Source organism: Sorex fumeus, unplaced genomic scaffold (genome assembly GCF_029834395.1).
Source record: "Sorex fumeus unplaced genomic scaffold, SorFum_2.1 ptg000265l, whole genome shotgun sequence".
Classification (NCBI taxonomy): Eukaryota; Metazoa; Chordata; class Mammalia; order Eulipotyphla; family Soricidae; genus Sorex; species Sorex fumeus.
In genome coordinates this window covers 1,859,509-1,879,139 of record NW_026606322.1, presented here as the reverse complement: position 1 = coordinate 1,879,139, position 19,631 = coordinate 1,859,509, and the positions used below count along the sequence as shown (strand labels likewise).

The 19,631-nt window shown below is 37.7% G+C and overlaps 1 protein-coding gene across 7 annotated transcripts in view; it reads left to right on the top strand.

Moving 5' to 3' along the window:
- STXBP5L (syntaxin binding protein 5L) overlaps positions 1 to 19,631 on the top strand; it is a 348,858-nt gene that overhangs the window by 91,529 nt on the left and 237,698 nt on the right. For 4 of the 7 annotated variants that reach the window (XM_056109191.1, XM_056109190.1, XM_056109192.1 and 1 more), the window contains exon 6: positions 6,874 to 6,928. The exons of 2 other annotated variants lie outside the window; for them this stretch is intronic. In XM_056109191.1, coding sequence (XP_055965166.1) covers positions 6,874 to 6,928 — 55 coding nt within the window. Of the gene's footprint in view, positions 1 to 6,873; positions 6,929 to 19,631 lie in introns of those variants that run through there. One more of the 7 variants, XM_056109197.1, reaches the window with a different exon arrangement.

Below are 19,631 nucleotides of genomic sequence, written 5' to 3'. Positions count from 1 at the left end.
CTGATTATTAGTGATGTATGGAATTGTTCAAGTGCTTTTTGGCCATTTGTATTTTTTCTTTGAGTAAGTTTCTATTTATTTCTTCTCCCTATTTTTTGATGTGATTTTATTGAGTCTGGGCAGGAGCAATAGCACAGCAAGTAGGGTATTTGCCTTACATGCAGCCAACCCGGGTTCGATTTCTCCGCCCCTCTAGAAGAGCCCGGCAAGCTACCGAGAGTATCTTGTCCGCATGGCAAAGCCTGGTAAGCTCCTCGTGGTGTATTCGATATGACAAAAACAGTAACAACAAGTCTCACAATGGAGACATTACTGGTGCCCACTTGAGCAAATCAATGAACAATGGGAGTATAGTGCTACAGTACTACAGTATATTGAGTCTGCCAGTGCCTTATATATATCTTGGGTATTTACCCATTATTAGATGAGTGTTGATAAATAATTTATCCCATTCTGTGGGCTGTCTCTGTATTTTGGTCACCTTTTCTTTTGAGGTGCAGAAGCTTCTTACTGTAATATAGTCCCATTTATTTATCTTTGCTTCCACTTGTTTGGTCATTGGTGTTTCCTCTTTAAGATTCAGTGTCATAGAAAGTTTTATCTATGTTTTCCTCTATGTACCTGTTGGATTCAATCTGATATCGAGGTCTTTAGTCCATTTTGATTTGATTTTTGTGCATGGTGTTAGAGATCTGAGTTGAGTTTTCTTTTTTCTTTTTGCATGTAGCTGCTCAGTTTTCCCAGCATCACTTGTTGAAGATGATTTTCTTGTCCATTTCATATTTATTGTGCCTTTATTACAGATAAAATGATTATATATTTGAGGGTCTGTGTCAGTATGTTAAACTCTCTTCCGTTCACCTGAGGGTTTGTCTTTATTTCCATACCATACTGTTTTAATTTCTACAATACAGTATGAAGTTGGAGAAAGTGATGCCTACCATTTTTTCCCAAGGATTGCTATAGCTATTGGGGGTGGGGGTTTACTCTTCCATATGAATTTCAGGTTTGTTTTATCTGTTTCTTTGAAAAATGTCATGGGTATCCTAATAGGAACTGCATTGAATCTGAATCTGTACAATACTTTGGGGCAGTATTCTCATTTTAATTTTGTTAATCCACCTAATCCATGAGAAGGGGATGTGCTTCCATTTCTTGTGTCCTCTTTTATTTTTTGAAATAGTGTTTTATGATTTTCTTTGTATAGGTCTTTCACCTCTTTAGTTGACTCATAGGTACTTGATTTTCTGAGACACAATTGTGAATGGGATTTTAAAAAATAACTTTCTTCTCTTTCATTACTTGTGTATAGGAAAGCCATGGACTTTTGCATACTGATTTTGTAGACTACTATATAAATCTATTCTTTCTAAGAGTTTTTTTGTAGAATCTTTAGGATTTTCTAAATATGGTATTATGTCATCTACAAATAGTGAGAGCTTAACTCTTTTCTTTCCTATCTGGATGCCCTTTGTATCTTTTCATTGCATAACTGCTATTGCAAGTACTTCCAGATTTACATTGAATAGAAGTGGTGACACTGGGCAACCTTGTCTTATCTTAGAGGAGAGGCTTTTATTTTTTCCCTGTTAAGTATAATGCTTGCTGTGGGCTTGTGGTAAATGGCGTTGACTATACTGAGGAAAGTTTCTTCAACTCCCATTTTCTTGAGAGCTTTTTCATGAATAGCTGCTGGATCTTGTCAAGTGCTTTTTCTGCATCAATTGATATGATCCTACAGTTTTTTTCTTTTATTGATATGGTGTGTACATGGAGCTGGAGAGTTCTATAAAGAAGACCACACCTTTTACAAGATCATTGTGGGTGATTTTAATGCCAAGATAGGACCAAGAAGATCAGTCGAGGAACTTCACATCAGGACCCATGGCCTAGAATGGAACAAACAGGGTGAGAGACTGTCTGAGTTCATCATGTCTACCAAGACCATCCATGGTAACTCAAGGTTCCAGAAGGCCGAATCTAACCGTTGGACATGGGAGTCTCCCAGTGGATGATTCCACAACGAAATAGACCACATCATATTCAATTGATGGTTTTGCCTGACTGATGTCGCTGTTGTACCAAAATTCCAAATGGGATCGGATCACAGTCTCCTTCGTGCAAAATTCTACTTCACAGAGCGGGGAGAAAGCGCTACAAAGTTTGAGAAGAGAACTCGCAGAACGACCACTAACTGGGAGCTCTTTGGCACTATTGCAGCAACATGGGAAGACATCATTGTTGACAACATTAACAAGGAATACGATCGACTGGTTCAGCACCTCCATGATTGTGCGAGGAACGACAAGAGAGAGATAGCCACAAAAAAATGCCTGTCTTCGAAAACTCTTGAGCTTATTTGCCAACATGGTTTGATGCATGCCTCAGGCAACCGCAAGCGAACGTCCAAGCTCACAAAGCAGTGCAGAGATGCGATCAAGGAAGACCTCAAAGAGAGAAGAGCAGAAGTGCTGGTAGATGCAGCAGAAGCCGGGAAAAGTATTCATAATGCCTGCCTGTCCTTCGCCAACTACAAGACCAAGATGACTGCCCTCCGACATCCTTATGGATCTATCACATCTTCCAGAAGGGCAATGGAGAAGATTACCCAGGACATCTACTCAAATCTCTTCCAAAGCCATGTCCACCTGCCAACATACCAAATTCCACAGTATGGATATGTTATTCCCAATGTTCTCCCTTCCAAAATCTGACACACCATTTCATCAGTAAAGAAATGAACAGCACCTGGCCCAGACAAGGTCAGACCTAAACACCTGAAGAACCTGCCGTTAGTACTCATCAATACACTGGCTCGGCTCTTCACACGCTGTCTGAATGCAAGGTTCCTTCCCAATGGAAAACCAGCAGGACTGTACTACTGTACAAGAAGGGAGACATCCACGACATTGGCAACTATTCCCGATCTGCCTATTGTCTGTCATCTACAAGTTGTTCACTCGAGTCATCCTGAATAGGATTGACAGAACACTAGATGAAGGACAACCATGAGAGCAAGCCGGGTTCCGCAAAGGATTCAGCACAATCGACCATATCTACATGACAACCAAGCTCATTGAGGTTTCTCAGGAGTTCAGGATGCTGCTCTGTCTAACATTCATTGATTTAAAGAAGGCCTTTGATTCTGTTGATATGGAAGCAGTCATTGAAGCCTTAGCCAATCAGGGCATTCAAACTCAATACATCAAGATCCTCCATGAGCTGTATTACAGATTCACTACCAGGATCTCACCATTCTACAAAGAAGTAATCATCCATGTCAAGAGAGGGGTTTGCAGGGTGATACCATTTCACCAAAACTCTTCAGTACCACCGACGAGAATATCATGTGACGACTGGAATGGGAAGGAATGGGAGTGAAGATAGATGGTTAGCAACTACATCACCTCTGCTGTGCTGATGACATTGTTTTAATAACACCAAACATTAGCCAGGCAGCACAAATGCTGGCCAACTTTGACCATGAGTGTGGAAAGGTCGGACTACAGCTGAATCTTACGAAGACAATGTTTATGAGAAACAGCCTTGTTCCTGACACTCCATTCGCTCTCAACGGAACGATCATCTCTGAATGCAACAGTCATGTTTACCTAGGTCTAGAAGTCAACATGACTAATGACCTGGCACCTGAGCTGCGCAGGAGGAAGAGAGCCTCGAAGAAATAGCTAAGAGGACGAAGAACCTCCAGCTCCAGGCACATCTCTTTGATTCCACTGTTCTTCCTGCATTAACATATGCCTCAGAGACCTGGGCCCTATGCAAACAGGATGAGAATGCTATTTGGGTCTCCCTAAGAGGAATTGAAAGAGCTATGCTTGGAGTATCACGTTTCACTCAAATGAGAGAAAGAATCCAGAGTTCCGAGATCTGTGACAATCAAGAATCAGGGATGCTGTCTTGTTTGCCAAGGTGTCAAAAATCAGATGGGCTGGTCACGTAATGCAATTTAGAGACGACCGCTGGACTAGAGCCATTACCGACTGGATTCCACAGGATGTCAAAAGACCGTGTGGCCGCCCACCTACCAGATGGTCAAACTTCTTCATCAAGATCATGAACATCTTGAACACTTCCTAACATTTTTGGAAGCATGCAATGCTATTTGTTCAGCCCCTAACACTATTGGTTGACCTTTTTTTTTTTAACTTAGTAGCCTTTTGCATCTGTCAAATATAACTTGAACTCATCAAATGGGTTTATTTTTCTGTGTTTTCTGTTCTCTTGCTTTGATCTATGTGACTATCCCTCTATCCATCCTATAGTCTTAATCACTTTAGCTATTGGAACTATTAGATATTAAGGTAAGGTAAAGGTAAAGGCCCTCCCGTTGATCGTCGATTTGCTCGAGCGGGCCCAGTAACGTCTCCATTGGAGACTTTGTTGTTACTGTGTCTGGCATATCGAATACTCTCAGTAGCTTGCCGGGCTCTCCGAGAGGGGCGGAGGAATCGAACTCGGGTCGGCCATGTTGGCCGCTTGTAAGGCGAACACCCTACCCGCTGTGCTATCGCTCTAGCCCTATTAGATATTAGAACTTAAAATTTGCTTGACTGATCCTCCCCCTTTGTTCTTGTTTGTTTTAGTTAGTTTTGTTTTGGTTTGGTTTGGGGGGGTAACATTCCTGGATGGGCTTGGGGGGAGGGAGAGACCATATCTGTTTACTATAGTTGTATCCCCAGTCAACTGTGGTACAAGGCAAGCACCATACCCACTGTTCTCTCGATCCACTTCCCTGCCTCATTTTTGTTAATAATTATGTTAGCTATTCTAGTTTCTTTACCATTCCAAATAAATTTCAGACCACGCATGTCTATAAAATCCATGATATATCTTGTCAGGTTTAATAAAATGTGAATAAACATACTTTCTATATTAAAATCATAAGCATAATATATGTTTTATTTCTTTAATATGGGTTTGTAGTTTTATTATACAACTTTTAGAATTTTTATACCAATACATTTTTATACCAATACATCCCACTCCTGACAGTTCCTTTTTTAGGGGGGCTGGAGCGATAGCACAGCGGGTAGGGCATTTGCCTTGCACGCAGCCAACATGGCCGACCCGAGTTCGATTCCTTCGCCCCTCTTGGAGAGTCCCGCAAGCTACCGAGAGTATCTCGCCCGCACGGCAGAGCCTGGCAAGCTCCCCGTGATGTATTCGATATGCCAAACACAGTAACAACAAAGTCTCCAATGGAGACGTTACTGGGCCCGCTCGAGCAAATCGATGATCAATGGGAGGGCCTTTATTTTTTTTATTTTTATAACAATACATCAGTATGTATATTATATTTTGCTTTTAAAATGATATTGAATTTCAACTTCCACATATAAATTGCTAGTATATAAAAGTAAAAGTGGGTTTTATGTTTAGTTCTATATTTCTAAGCTCAATTATTTGTTCTTACATAAAATCTTACTTTTATGTAAGTTCCTTGGAATTTTCTTGGTAGATCATCATGTTAGCTGTCAATAGGCACAGTGTTATCTCCTCCTTTCTTATTTACACTCCTATTTATCATTTCCTTGCTTTACTGCATTGGCTAGAATTTCTAGTGTTACATTATATAAAAGTGATGGATATACGTATTCTAATATTTTTTCTAGTTGCAGGAATTCTTGTGTAACTGCTCTATATAAAATTGAGAAAATACCCTGTAATACTATTTTTAGATCATTTATTGTGAATGAATTTTTAATTTTGTCAAATACTACTTCTGCATTACAGTGATTTTTTTCTGCTAGTGTCATGAATTACATTGATTTCTTTTAGTCTTGAGTTAGTCTGTACTTCTAGAATAAACTCTTCTTTATCTTTTTTATTATTCAATTTTACTTGCTAATTTTTTAATTTTTTCTTTTTGGGTAACACCTGGTGATGCTTAGAGGTCACTCCTGGCTTTGCACTCAGGAATTACCCCTGGCGGTGCTCAGGGGACCATATGGGATGCTGGGAATCGATCACAGGTTGACTGCGTGCAAGGCAAACTCCCTACCTGCTGTACTATCTCTCCAGCCCCTTATTTGCTAATTTTTAAAGAACTTTCACTTATGCATTCATAAGAAGTATTCGTGTGTGCTTTTCTATATCCATCCACTAATTTTCTTTGTGAATAATTGACAAATAAAAATTACATACAGTAAAGATATGCAATTTTGTTTGCTTTATTTTACTGTATTTATTGTATTCTTGGTTAATTCTATGTTTGCCGGTCTGGGAGTCACTCTCTGCATTCTTAGCCTGGTGATGTGGGTTTGATGCACTGCTCACCCCTTTGAACAATATCCCTGACATTAGTATTAAAATTTGTAATATATAATGGAATTCTTTAGTATAATCATCTAAGAACAAATATACTTTCTTGTAAATGTAAAATAATTAATTTTTATAAATAGCTCTAGGTCTGTTTAATATATCAGTCATTGTGTTCTTTTGTGCATTGTGAGATATTAGTTCATCTATGTTGTGAGATATATATTTGTAGCATTATAATATTTAAGTTTGAGATATAGTAATAGTTTTTGTTTAATTTATAATATTGGTAAATTATATTTTCTACTTTTTATTTCTTAAATATTGTTGGAGGTTTATAATTTAATGAACTTTTTAAAAAATAGGATTTTGTTTTATTGATTATGCCCATTGCTTTTCCCTTTTTAATTAAAATATTTTTACTCTTTTTATCCTTTCATTTCATACTGAGGAACTGATCAAAGAACCTCAGACATACTTGTGAGGCAAAGCATGTGCTTTATCACTGATCTACATCGCCAGTCCTTGATTTCTGCTCTTTATTATTTCCATTTATCTACTTGCGTTGGGTTTATATTGCTTTTATTTTTCTAGGTTCTTGAGGTGTGGGAGCTTAGTTATTGATTTGAGACTTTTCCTCTTTTCTAATGTAAGTATTTAGTGCTATAAATCTCCTCCTGGCATTACCTTGACATTCACAAATTTTAATTTATTTTATTTCCAGTGTAATTCAGTTTAATGTATTTATAAATTTTATTTTAATCACCTCTTGGACCCCAATACATCAGAATCAATTGCTTAGTTCCCAAGTTTTTTGAGATTTTTCCCATTTCCTTTATTGATTTCTAGTTTAACTTTCTTTAAAGAAAGAATTGTACATAACTTGGCTTATTTAAATTTGCTAAAATTTCTTGTGTATCCCAGAATGTAGTATATCTTGATACATATTTTCTAAATTCCAGGAAATAATGTAGATTTTCTGTTGTTTAGTTGGTTACTCTATAAATGTCGATTACTTCCTATTTTTTTTTGTTTGTTGAGTTCTTCTATTATCATACTGATTTTTCTACAGACAAGTATTGAAATCACATATTAAGATAATGAGTTCTTAATATGTGATTAATATTAATAATTCTTAATATGTCATTCTTAATATGTCATTAAGAATGAGATAATGCTTCACTTATTTCAGTTCTCCATTCTTGTTTCATTTATTTTATAATGTTATTTTGAGCATGCATACTTAGAATTCTATAAATTCTTCATGTATTAACCTTTAATCTTTTTTTATAATTTGTTCCTTTCTGTCTCTGTAATTTTTTGTCCTCCAAAGTATTTTTAATCTAAGAAGGTTTTATTTTGGGGGGTAAGGGGTTACTCCTAGCTCTGTGCTCAAGAATCAACCAGGAGACAGTGTCAGGGATCACACCATCCTTGGTTACATGCAAGGCAAATGCCTTAATACCAATAATATCTCTCTGGCCTAAATTTGATTTCTTTTTACTAATTTTGGTAAATTTCTGTTCTTTCTGGTACTTTTAGTTTATACTTTAGTTCAATATATTTTAATCGAGGTTCTTTAGACAGTTTATAGTTGAGTGACTTTAAAAAATGCACCTGTTAAGGTGGCATACTGGAACATGGGTTGGTGGGTAGGAGGGAATCTGGGAAACATGGGAAGGAGGAAGACAGTCGTGATGGGATTAGTGCTGGAACACTGTATGTCTAAAACCAAAGTATTGATAACTTTGTATGTCATGGTGATTTAATGAAATAAAAATATTATCTTAAAAGCTGGGCAAGTAAAATGACCATAATATATATATATACATAATATATATATATATATATATATATGTGTGTGTGTATATACTTTAAATGATCACTAGTGATACCATGTTAGGTAACTAGAATATGCCCCTACAGGTACAAGTAGATTTTGTGCTGTTATGCATGTGATTGTATATTATCAAACATAAAAATGCACCATTTTCAAACCAAAAAACTTGGGCTGGGTACCAGAGAGATGACTTAGAGGAATGGTGGTACGTGCTTTGCATACAGAACCCCTGGGTTTGATATCTTGCACACAAAGTCCTCTAAACATGAGGATTTAGTTCCCAAACACTGCCAGATGTGGCCCTAAAACAAAACAATTCCACCTGCATATCTGTGTATTTTAAAGATATTTACATTTATGTGATTGGTGTTTACATATTGTCTAATTATTAACATGTTAGGACTTGTTAGTTCTCAAGTGATAGGTTGAAGGTGCAGAGATAAGCAAGGCATGTGGAATGTTAGAAAATGGAGGGCTAAAGCTCACTCAGGCCATTTAGCACTGACAGGCTTTTGCAGCCCTTTTTAATTGGGTTAATGATCAAAACATTCAGCATATATCAGAGTACATAAAATCAAAATACATAAGATCAAAACACCTTAGTGTACATATTATTTTGTAGCCTAATGATGCATAAAGTTCTTGACGAAGTAATTCAGACAACTTGTAAATCCTTACATCCCACTTCCTGTATATTCCACACCATCTATGCAAGCCTACAAACTAGCTCGGTAAGGTATTTAACTTTCATCCAATCATAGCACAGTTAACCTATAACAAAAAGCAGATACATTAGAACATGCTGACCGCAACCCAGTTCACTCAAAGTTCCTAGCTTTTTGCAGCTACAACATGACCTTCTTTGCAAGGCAGTGCGTTCCCAGAACTTCTTCATGACTCTGGTCAGGCTCCAACAGGATTTAATTCAATTTGTTTTTGTTGTTGTTGTTGTTGTGTGTTTTTTATGTTCCTCATTTTTTTTCCTGCCTTTATAACATTTAGTGAACATTTTTTAAAATCCCATTTTAACTTAAAATATTCATTTACATATTTACAACCGCATTAGATTGGCATAGTTTTTGCTTTAACCATCAAATAATTTAGATAAATAGAAGCAAATTCATTGTATTTATACATATTTATACTTGGGCATTCTTTTCTTACTTTATATTAAAATTCTTTTGGGGTGCTGGAGAGATAGTGTAGGGGTTAAGCATTCTCACCTTGCATGTGGTTGACATTGATTCATTCATCAGCACTGTATGTTATTTGTTGAGTACAAGCCAAGGAGGAATGACCCCAAGGCAGTGCAGAGCCAGAGTAAAACCTGAGCACAGACAAGTCTGTCCCATAACACAGCCCCAAAAACAAACAAAGAAACAAACAAAAATCCTTATTATTCCTTTCTTTTTAATAAACTCCTAGACGCTATTCTATATCTGGTCTTTTAGTGACAGATTCTTAATTTCTCTTCACCTAATAAAGTCCCACATGGCAAAGCCTGGCAAGCTACCCGTAATGTATTCAATATGCCAAACACAGTAACAACAAGTCTCATGATGGAGATGTTACTGGGCCTGCTCGAGCAAATCGACGAACAACGGGAGGACAGTGCTACAGTGCTAATAAAGTCATGATTTCTCTTTTATACTTAAGGGATATTTTTGATGAATATAGAATTATGGCTTGACATTTATTTTATTTAACTAACTGAATAGTATTCTATTTCCTCTTGGCTTCCTGTTTTTATCTAAGACATTTGTTGTTATTAAGATGCTTTCCCCTATTATGAAATATTACTCTATTGTTGCTTTCAAGAATTTTTCTATTCCTCTTTTTAGTTTTCTGGGTTTTTAACATTACAATTTACTGATATATCATGCATTGACACCGTGACAAACATGATCACACAAAATTCATAGGTAACACTATAATTTATTCATAGTGCTTTTTAAAAACTAAATTATATTATTTGTATATCCCTCCCTACATGTAATACTTCCTTCAAATCTTATTTTCTTTGCTAGACCATACCCAGCAGTGCTCAGGGGTTATTACTGACTCTCTTTTCTAAGAGTATTCCTGGTGCTACTAGGTGGACCATGTGCAAGCCTAGGAACAAACCTGGGTCAGCCACATGCAAGGAAAGCACCTTAACCTCTATACTTTCTCTTCAGCCTCCTTTCCTTAGTTATTAATGTCAGCAACAAATTCAGAGTATTATATGTTTCTGAGATTTTTGTCATCACTGAAAATCTTAATATTTTTACATATCTTAGGTATGGGCTGGAGCACAGCAGGTAGGGCATTTGCCTTTCTTGCGGCCGGCTCGGCCGGCTCGGCCGACCTGCGTTTGATTCCTCCACCCTTCTTGGAGAGCCCAGCAAGCTACCAAGAATATCGTGCCCACACGGCAAAGTCTAGCAAGCGACCTGTGACGTATTCGATATGCCAAACACAGTAACAACTCTCACAATGGAGACGTTACTGGGCCTGCTCTAGCAAAAATCGATGAACAATGGGAGGACAGTGCTACAGTGCTATCTTAGGCATATTTGAGAATAGCATTTATATTCATTGTTGATTCAAATGGAAGTAATTATTAGACCTATAATTAAATCTATTTGGTTTTGGTTCTTTATATTAAAGTAGTACCAATATTATTTTTTAGTTTTGTGCTGCTTCACACTGCCCACCACCAGAGTGCCATGATGCATTCACAGTTATCCAAAGATTATTTACCCCCCTCCTCCAGGAATTTCAGATCATAGTTTCACAATTAACTCCCTGTGATGTACTAAGCTCCCCGTGATGTATTCGATACACCAAACATAGTAACAACAAGTCATGATGGAGACATTACTGGGCCTGCTCGAGCAAATCGATGAACAATGGGAGGACAGTGCTACAGTTGTACAGTGCAGTTCTGTTGACAGTATCTTAGGGATGTTTCCCACTGAAAATTGTATAATATTTTTATTTGTTTCTTTATACTCTGCATATGTGTGAGTCTTCACTTAGCATGATATTCACCAACTCAATCTATGTTATAGCAAACTGTTCTAACATAAAATGCTACATATTGACATTACATATTAACATATAGCATTACATAAAACATAAAAGATTTTATCTTTTATCATAGCGCTTTAGCACTGTCCTTCCGTTGCTCATCGATTTGCTTGAGTGGACGACCCAGTAACGTCTCCATTGTGAGACTTGTTGTTACTGTGTTTGGCATATCAAATACATCATGGGGAGCTTTCTAGGCTTTGATGTGTGGGCAAGATACTCTTGGTAGCTTGCTGAGGTCTCCTAGAGGGGCGGAGGAATCGAACCTGGGTCAGCCACGCTGGCCTCATACAAGGCAAACACCCTGCCACTGTGCTATCACTCCAGCCCTGTCTTGGCATGACATCTTTTATCATAGCTGAATAATGTTCCATTGTGTACATATACCACAATTTCTATTTTTACTCATCTGTTGTTGGAAACTTGAGTTGTTTCCAGATCTTGCTTATTGTAAATAATTCAGCGATGAACTAGGTGTGTATATATCCCTTTATATTAAAGTTTTAGTATTCTTGTGTAGTTGCCTAGAATTAGAATTTCAGGGTAATATAAAGCTCTATTCTTAATTTTTTGTAGTATCCAAACTATTTTCTATAAAGACTGAACAACCCACTAGCAGAAAATGGAAGTTCCTTGACACATTTTTACCTGCTCTATTTGTTTTTGAATTTTTATAAACCACTCTCACTGGTATGGGATGATATATTATTTTTGTTTTTACTTGCATTTCCCTAAAACAACAAAACATATCAGGATAAGCCCAAAGAAATAAAAACAACCAGAGTATAGTTAAATATCAGAAATTAACCTCCATCTTGAGAAAATTCTGAACTAGGTCTATTCTTACGGGTCCCCAGGTGAACCTGGTAAAAACCTATGTAGTCCCTAGCCATCCCCAACTCCCGCCAAGAGATAATGTTGACCTAGTTCCACCTCTTCCACTCTCTAAGACCTCTACCCAGCCCCCAACATGAGTAATTACAACACTTCTGAATAAACATAAGTATACATCTGTACTCATAGACAATAAATCCCTTTGGAAGAAACCAAACACAGAAGACCTCTTTATCACCTGGATGAAGAATTCAAAGTGGCAATGATTAGGCTCTTTACTGAATTGTATAAAATAGAGAAGAGTTCCAACAAAGAAAATGAAAGTATAAGAATACTTCAATCTGATATCATTGATCTGAAGAACCTAGTAGGAGACCTAAAAAACACAACAGAAGCAATAAACAGCAGATCTATAGAAACAGGATGAATAAGTATACTATAAGACAAGATGCATGAAACCATCCAAAAACCCAAAAGAAGGAGAAATAATATTTTTAAACGAAGAAAGAATTAAAGATTTATTGGACAGCCCAAAGAGAAATAAAATTTGAATTATAGGGGCCCCAGCAGTAGAAAAAAAAGTGATTCAGAGAAGAAGATTCGGTGAAAATATGTATGTCCAAAATTTTCCTCCGATCTGGATTGTCTATAAAAATTACCTTGAGTTTTCCTGACAATTGGATTGTCCAGGAAGATCAAACAGTTCCAATGAGAATGAACAAAACAGAAGAAGACCGAAATGCTGAATAATTTAAATGACAAGGGACAAAGATGGAGATACCAGTTGGAGGCCAGCAAGATTAAGTAAAAAACTGATCTAAAAGGGAGGCTCCATAAAAATCAGAGCAGAGGGGTTGGAGAGGTAAGGTGATTTTCTTACATGATATTAGCCTGGGTTCAATCCCTGACATCCTATATGGTACTCCAAGCACTGCCAGGAGTGACTCCTGAGTGCAGAACCAGGACTAACTCCCCGAGCATCACTGTGTGTAGCCCCCAAACAAGGCCAAAAAATTCACAGCAGATATTTTGAATGAAACCTCTTAGGCTGGAAGGGTTTGATTTGTTAAACATACTGAATAAAGCAAGCATTCATTAACATGTTTCTTCCAGTTAGATGTTATTATTAAAATTCAGTGATTCAATACAAAACTTCAATGATAGATAATAGCTTTAGTTGTTCTTGTTCACTAAACATGCACTGCAAGATGCACTGAATGGGTCTCATATAGAAGTGTAAAGAAGCAAAGACCCAGAGATGTATCCAGAACCATATGATATTAAATTCCTTTCTTTCAATAATTTTGTTTAATGTCAATTACCTGGAAAAAACCAAAAGACATAAAGTGGATGCATCAAATAGACTTCAATTCAGAATTAGATAATGATCAAAGAATATATACAACAAGAAAGCATTTTATGGGGGAGTGTGCACAGTAGGAAGTAGTCAGGGTTATTCCTGGCTCTGTGCTCAGGAGTGATCTCTGCTGTATTTAGGGGACCATATGTGGTGCCAGGGAGTTCTGCCACTTGCAGGGAAAGTACCTTGCTCCTATATTTAATATTAATATAATATGAATATTTAATATTTAATATCCATTATCATATGAACCAAATGAAGGGTAATCAAAATAAATAAAACATCTACTAGCAGGAATGAAGGAAAATAGCAACTACAACACAATAACAAATAGTAAAAAATTTTAGTACCACACACACTATTGAATAAATCAACCAGATAGTGAATTAAGTACTCAAAAACTTTTAAAGGAAGAAATGGAAGAGATGGATTTAATTAGCTCCATAACTAATCTCAGAACAAACTCCAGGCCACCAAATAATCCTAGGTAGTCTAGTCTCCAGGCTGAGAACTCTAGGACTGTCTCAGAATTAGGCAAGTAGTTTCTCCTCTACGCCAGAAGGTCTTTCAGCCCCTACCCACAACCAACATTCTCTGGGACATAAACAGCCTAGCCCCACAACTGAATATTATCAATCCACCAAACTGCTGAACCATCTCAGCTCTGTAGCTTCTGGAGTGTGCAGTTATGTAATAGCTTCAAATTTCAGAGTACTGACATCCCATTAGGAGCACTGCTAATTTCTTTGGAAAGTGGTGTAGAAGTCCACCAAACCCAGTGAGCAAAAATCAATAAACAGCCAAAGATCAACTAACACCAGCCAGCTCAGAAAGTCCTCGTACAATGTCTCTAGTAGCACCTTTGGTAGATATAACAATTATCACGATTCCCTTTTTTATCTATTTTATATAATTCCATTTGACATTCTGTAACAAGCAATATGTAGTAAATTTGTTTGTGCCTGCCAAGGGGACAGGCTTACGGAGTATGTGGAAAACTGAGAATATTTTTAGACAGAAGGTCACACTGGTGCTGGAATTGGTGTTAGAACAATGAATGCCTGAAACAACTGTATTATGACCAGCTTTGTAAATCACAGTGTTTAAATGAGAGACAGACAGAGCCACACAGAGATAGAGAAAGAAAGAGAGAGGAGAGGGAGGGAGGGAAGGAGGCAGGGAGGGAGGAAGAGAGATGGGCTTTATAGGCACCTAAAGGACACTCTATCCCCAATAAGTTGAGTACACAGTTTTTCTCCATTGTTCGTGGATCATTCTTGAGGATAGACCACAGGCACAAAAACTGTCTCCATAAAGTCAGTAAAACAGCAATCATATCAAGACCCTCATAATGCTTTGAGGTTGGAAATAAACCACAAACTGCAAAAAAACTTGACCATTCAGAAGTTGAATAATACACTGTTGAACAAACATTGAGTCAAAAAGGAAGTATAAAAAGAAATTAAAAGATTCCCATATATAAATGATAATGAAAACACAACCTATGGGATACAGAAAAAGCTGTAAGAATTTCCTAATTGGAAGGAAGTACACAGTATTACCGATATTCATCAGGAAATTAGAAAACAGTTAAATGACCTAACTTCACATTGCAAGAAACTAAAAAATAGCAGTGCACTGTAACACTGTCCTCCCGTTCATGGATTTGCTCAAGCAGGCACTAGTAACATCTCCATTGTGAGACTTGTTTTTACTGTTTTTGGCATATTTAATATGCCATGAGCTGCTTGCCAGGCTCTGCTGTGTGGGTGGCTTACTCTTGGTAGCTTGCCAGCCTCTCCAAGAAGGACGGAGGAATCGAACCCAGGTTGGCCGCGTGCAAGGCAAACGCCCTACCTGCTGTGCTATTGCTCCAACCCTCTAAAAGAAAGAAAGAAAGAAAAAGAGAAAGAAAGAAAGAACGAAAGAAAGAAAGAAAGAAAGAAAGAAAGAAAGAAAGAAAGAAAGAAGGAACAAAGGGAACCTAAAGTAAGTTGAAAAAGGGAAATAGTAAAAATATAAACAGAAAATAACAAAATGAAAATAAAAACCAGGATACCAAAGATCAGTGAAACTAAGATTTGGTTTATTGAAAGAATCAATAGAATCTACAAATCCCTGGCTACATTCACAAAGAGAAAAGAGCAACAAACATGATAAATTTGATCATAAATTAAAAGAGAAAATATAGCAAACATCTAAGAAACACAGAAGATCACATGCCATTACTATGTAAAAGTTTCTACCTCAAAATTGGAAATCTAGAAGAAATGGAGGAAAGGAGAAAAGAAAAGAGAGGCATGTATGTGGCTGACCCTGGGTCAATACCCAGCACTGCTTCTGATCCCTCAAACACCACGGGCCAACAGAAATCGCTGTGCATGAACCAGTAGTAAGCCTTGAGCTTGACAGGGTGTGGATAAAATACACCTCCTCCAAATACAAATTTAAAAAAAAAATAAAGCAGAATAAATAGGAGCTAGAGCAATAATAACAGTGGGTAGGGCATTTGCCTTGCACATGGCTGACCCGGGTTCAATTCTCAGGATCCCATATGGTCCCTGGAGCACCGCTAGGAGTAATTCCTAAGTGCAAATGCATGAATAACTCCTGTGCATCACTTGGTATGGTCCAAAAAGCAAAAAATGAACAAACAAAACAGAAAAAATATATACATTTCCAAAGTCTTATAATTGCCTCAGATTGAATCCAGAGAAAATAGAAAACCTGAATAAATTTACTGATATCAAGAAAGTCAAGACGGTTGTCAAAAATTTCCTTAAGAACAAAAAGTCCCTGGGGCTGGAGCAATAGCACAGCGGGTAGGGCATTTGCCGTGCATGCGGCCGACCTGGGTTTGATTCCCAGCATCCCATATGGTCCCCCAAGCACCGCCAGGAGTGATTCCTGAGTGCAAAGCCAGGAGTAAGCCCTGAGCATCGCCAGGTATGACCAAAAAAAAAAAAAAAGAAGAAAAAGTCCCAGGCCAGAGGAATGCACCCAGTTTCTATAAAACCAATGTTACCTTGATAACAATAGCAGGTAGAGAGTGTACTAAAAAAGAAATATTATTAATAAAGAAATTTTTGTTGCTATTGTTATTGTTTTCATTAGGATTTTTAAATGTTTGTGGTTATGTATTTTGCCAAGCTTAGGGGAAATTTTAATTAATATTCTTTGATTAATTTTAATTTTCTACTATTTTTTAGGGACCCTGGTAACATGATTTTTAGGTATTTTATATCTGTTTCATAGATTCCTGAATATTTATTGTTATTTTAATAGTCACAGTCCTCCTGTTGTTCATCGATTTGCTCGAGCGGGCCCAGTGATGTCTCCATTGGAGACTTTGTTGTTACTGTGTTAGGCATATTGAATACGCCACGGGTAGCATGCCAGGCTCTGCCGTGCAGGCGAGATACTCTCGGTAGCTTGACGGGCTCTCTGAGAGGGGTGGAGGAATTGAACTCGGGTCGGCCATATTGCCTGCATGCAAGGCAAACGCCCTACTGCTGTGCTATCTATCGCTCCAACCCACATTATATTATCTTTATTGTTCAAATTGGTTAGTTTATAAAGCTTCGTCTTCAAGTTAATTTGGTCTCTGCCTCCTCCACTCTGCTACTAAGCTTATTCCTGGATTTTAGTAATATCCTTATTAAAAACTTTTAGTAGTAATATTATGATTTGTTTTGTAGTGCCTATTTCTATGCTGAGACTTTCTGTTTTTTCAATTATATTATTCACAGTTGCTTATATTTTTAAATGATAACTCCCTTAATATTTATAAATGAATATTTCTATTATTTTGGTGTTAGTTTCTGTTGTCTTCTTTCATCCAAATTGATACTGATTTATTAATATGAGTGTTTAAAAAATAAAATTGGTCATCTTGGATATTTTATAATAACATCTTATATCTTATTTAAGCCTACTATTTGACATTTGCTCTGTGATGGGAAGCACTAGTATCACCCTGACTCTTAATGAATGGAAGTAAAAAGTTGAGGTTTCCTACTGTCTTTCTGAATACCTAAACTATGGAGAAATACTGCCTTACTACCACTGGAAGAGGTTGAAATTTTGTTATTGTTGATGTTTCTGGGCCACATTTCACAATATTCAGGGGTTACTCCTGGCTCTGCTCTTAGAAATTACTCCTGGAAATGCTCAGGAGACCATATGGGATACCAGGAATAGAATCTGATTTGACTGTGTGCAAAGCGAACACTCTCCCTCCTGTACCATTATTTCTCTGGCCCTGGAAGGGGTAGAAATTTGACACCTCTCCCGATTTTCTGTGTCTTCTTTTATCACCTTGACAAGAATATATTCTTATATGGTCTCCGCTAACTCAGTTCTCCTATCCCATTTAATATATATATTAAAATAGCCTATAAATTTACATGAAGGTAGAGATGATATTTCTGTGGCCTTAAGGAATAAAAATAAGCTTTTCAGTTATATTTGTCAGAAATCATTGTTATTCCAGTTCCAGAGAATTTACTTACTTAAAAAATTTGACTTTTCAGGCTGGAGTGATAGTACAGCAGGGAGGATATTTGCCTTGTATGCGGCAAACCCGGGTTCAATTCCCAGCATTTTGATATGGTCCCCTGAGCACCACTAGGAGTAATTCCTGAGTGCAGAGACAGGAGTAACCCCTGTGCATCACCGGGAGAGATCCAAAAAGCAAAATATAAATAAAAAAAATTGACTTACATTCAATAGTTTTTGTGATTATCACTTGTAATCACTTGTCATCCCATTGTTTGTCAATTTGCTTGAGTGGTCGCCAGTAACATCTCCATTTGACCCTGTCGCATGCTAATGTAGCCCAATGGCATCTGCTAACTCCAGAAACATGAAGAGATTCAAACCATTTGTTCAGAGTCTTGACGAAGAAGTCTGACCATCTCATAGGTGGTCGGCCAGGTGTTCTTTTGACATCCTATGGAATCCAGTCGGTAACGGCTCTAGTCCTGTGGTCATCTCCAAATCGCATTGTGTGTCGAGCTCATCTGATTTTACACCTCAGCGAACGAGGCAGTGTCCCTGATCTTCAATCATGAACAGAGGTCAGAACTCCGGATTCCTTTTCTCACTTGAGTGAAGCGTGATACTCCAAGTATAGCTCTTTCGATTCCTCTTTGGGTGATATGAATAGTGTTCTCGTCCTGTTTTCATAGGACTCAGTTCTCTGAGGTGTATGTTAGTTCAGGAAGAACAGTGGAGTCGAAAATATGTGCCTGGAGCCAGAGGTTCTTCGTCCTCTTAGCTATTTCTTCGACGCTCTTGGAGGTGTTCCAAGCCACTCTCTTTCTCCTGCGCAACTCAGGTGCCAGGTCATTCATCATGTTGAGTTCTCGACCTAGGTACACATAACTGTTGCATTCTGAGATGTTTGTCCTATTGAGAGTTAATGGAATGTCAGGAACAAGACCGTTTCTCATAAACATTGTCTTCATGAGATTCAGCTGCAATCCTACCTTTCCACACTCATGGTCGAAGTCGGCCAGCATTTGTGCCACTTGGCTAATGTTTGGTGCTGTTAAAACAATGTCATCCGAGAAGCAGAGGTGGTATAGTGGCCGACCATCTATCTTTACTCCCATTTCTTCCCATTCCAGTCAACGCATGACGTTCTTGAGGGTGTCACTGAAGAGTTTCAGTGAAATGGTATCACCCTGCTGAACCCCTCTCTTTACATCGATGATCACTTCTTTGTAGAATGGTGAGATTCTGGTGGTGAATCCATAATACAGCTTGTAGAGGATCCTGATGTACTGAATTTGAACACCCTGTTTGGCTAGGGCTTCGATGACCTCTTCAGTCTCAACAGAATAAAAGGCCTTCTTTAAATCGACGAGCGTTAGACAGAGCAGCATCTTGAACTCTTTCAAAACCTCAGTGAGCTTGGTCACAGTGTGGATATGGTCGATTGTGCTGAATGCTTATTAGAACCCAGCTTACTTGCATGGTTGTCTTTCATCTAGTGTTCTGCCTATTCTATATAGGATGGCTCTAGTGAACAACTTGTAGTGATGGATAACAGGCAGATCTGGTGATAATTGCCAATGTCGTCTGTTGCCTTCTTGTACAACAGAACGGTCCTGCTGATTTTCCATTGGGATGGAGCCTTGCATTCAGACAGGTTCAGAAGAACCAAGCCATTGTATTTCGTGACTATAGCCAAGAAAATGAAATATTTTATTAACTTATTAGCTGATTATTAATAACATTAAA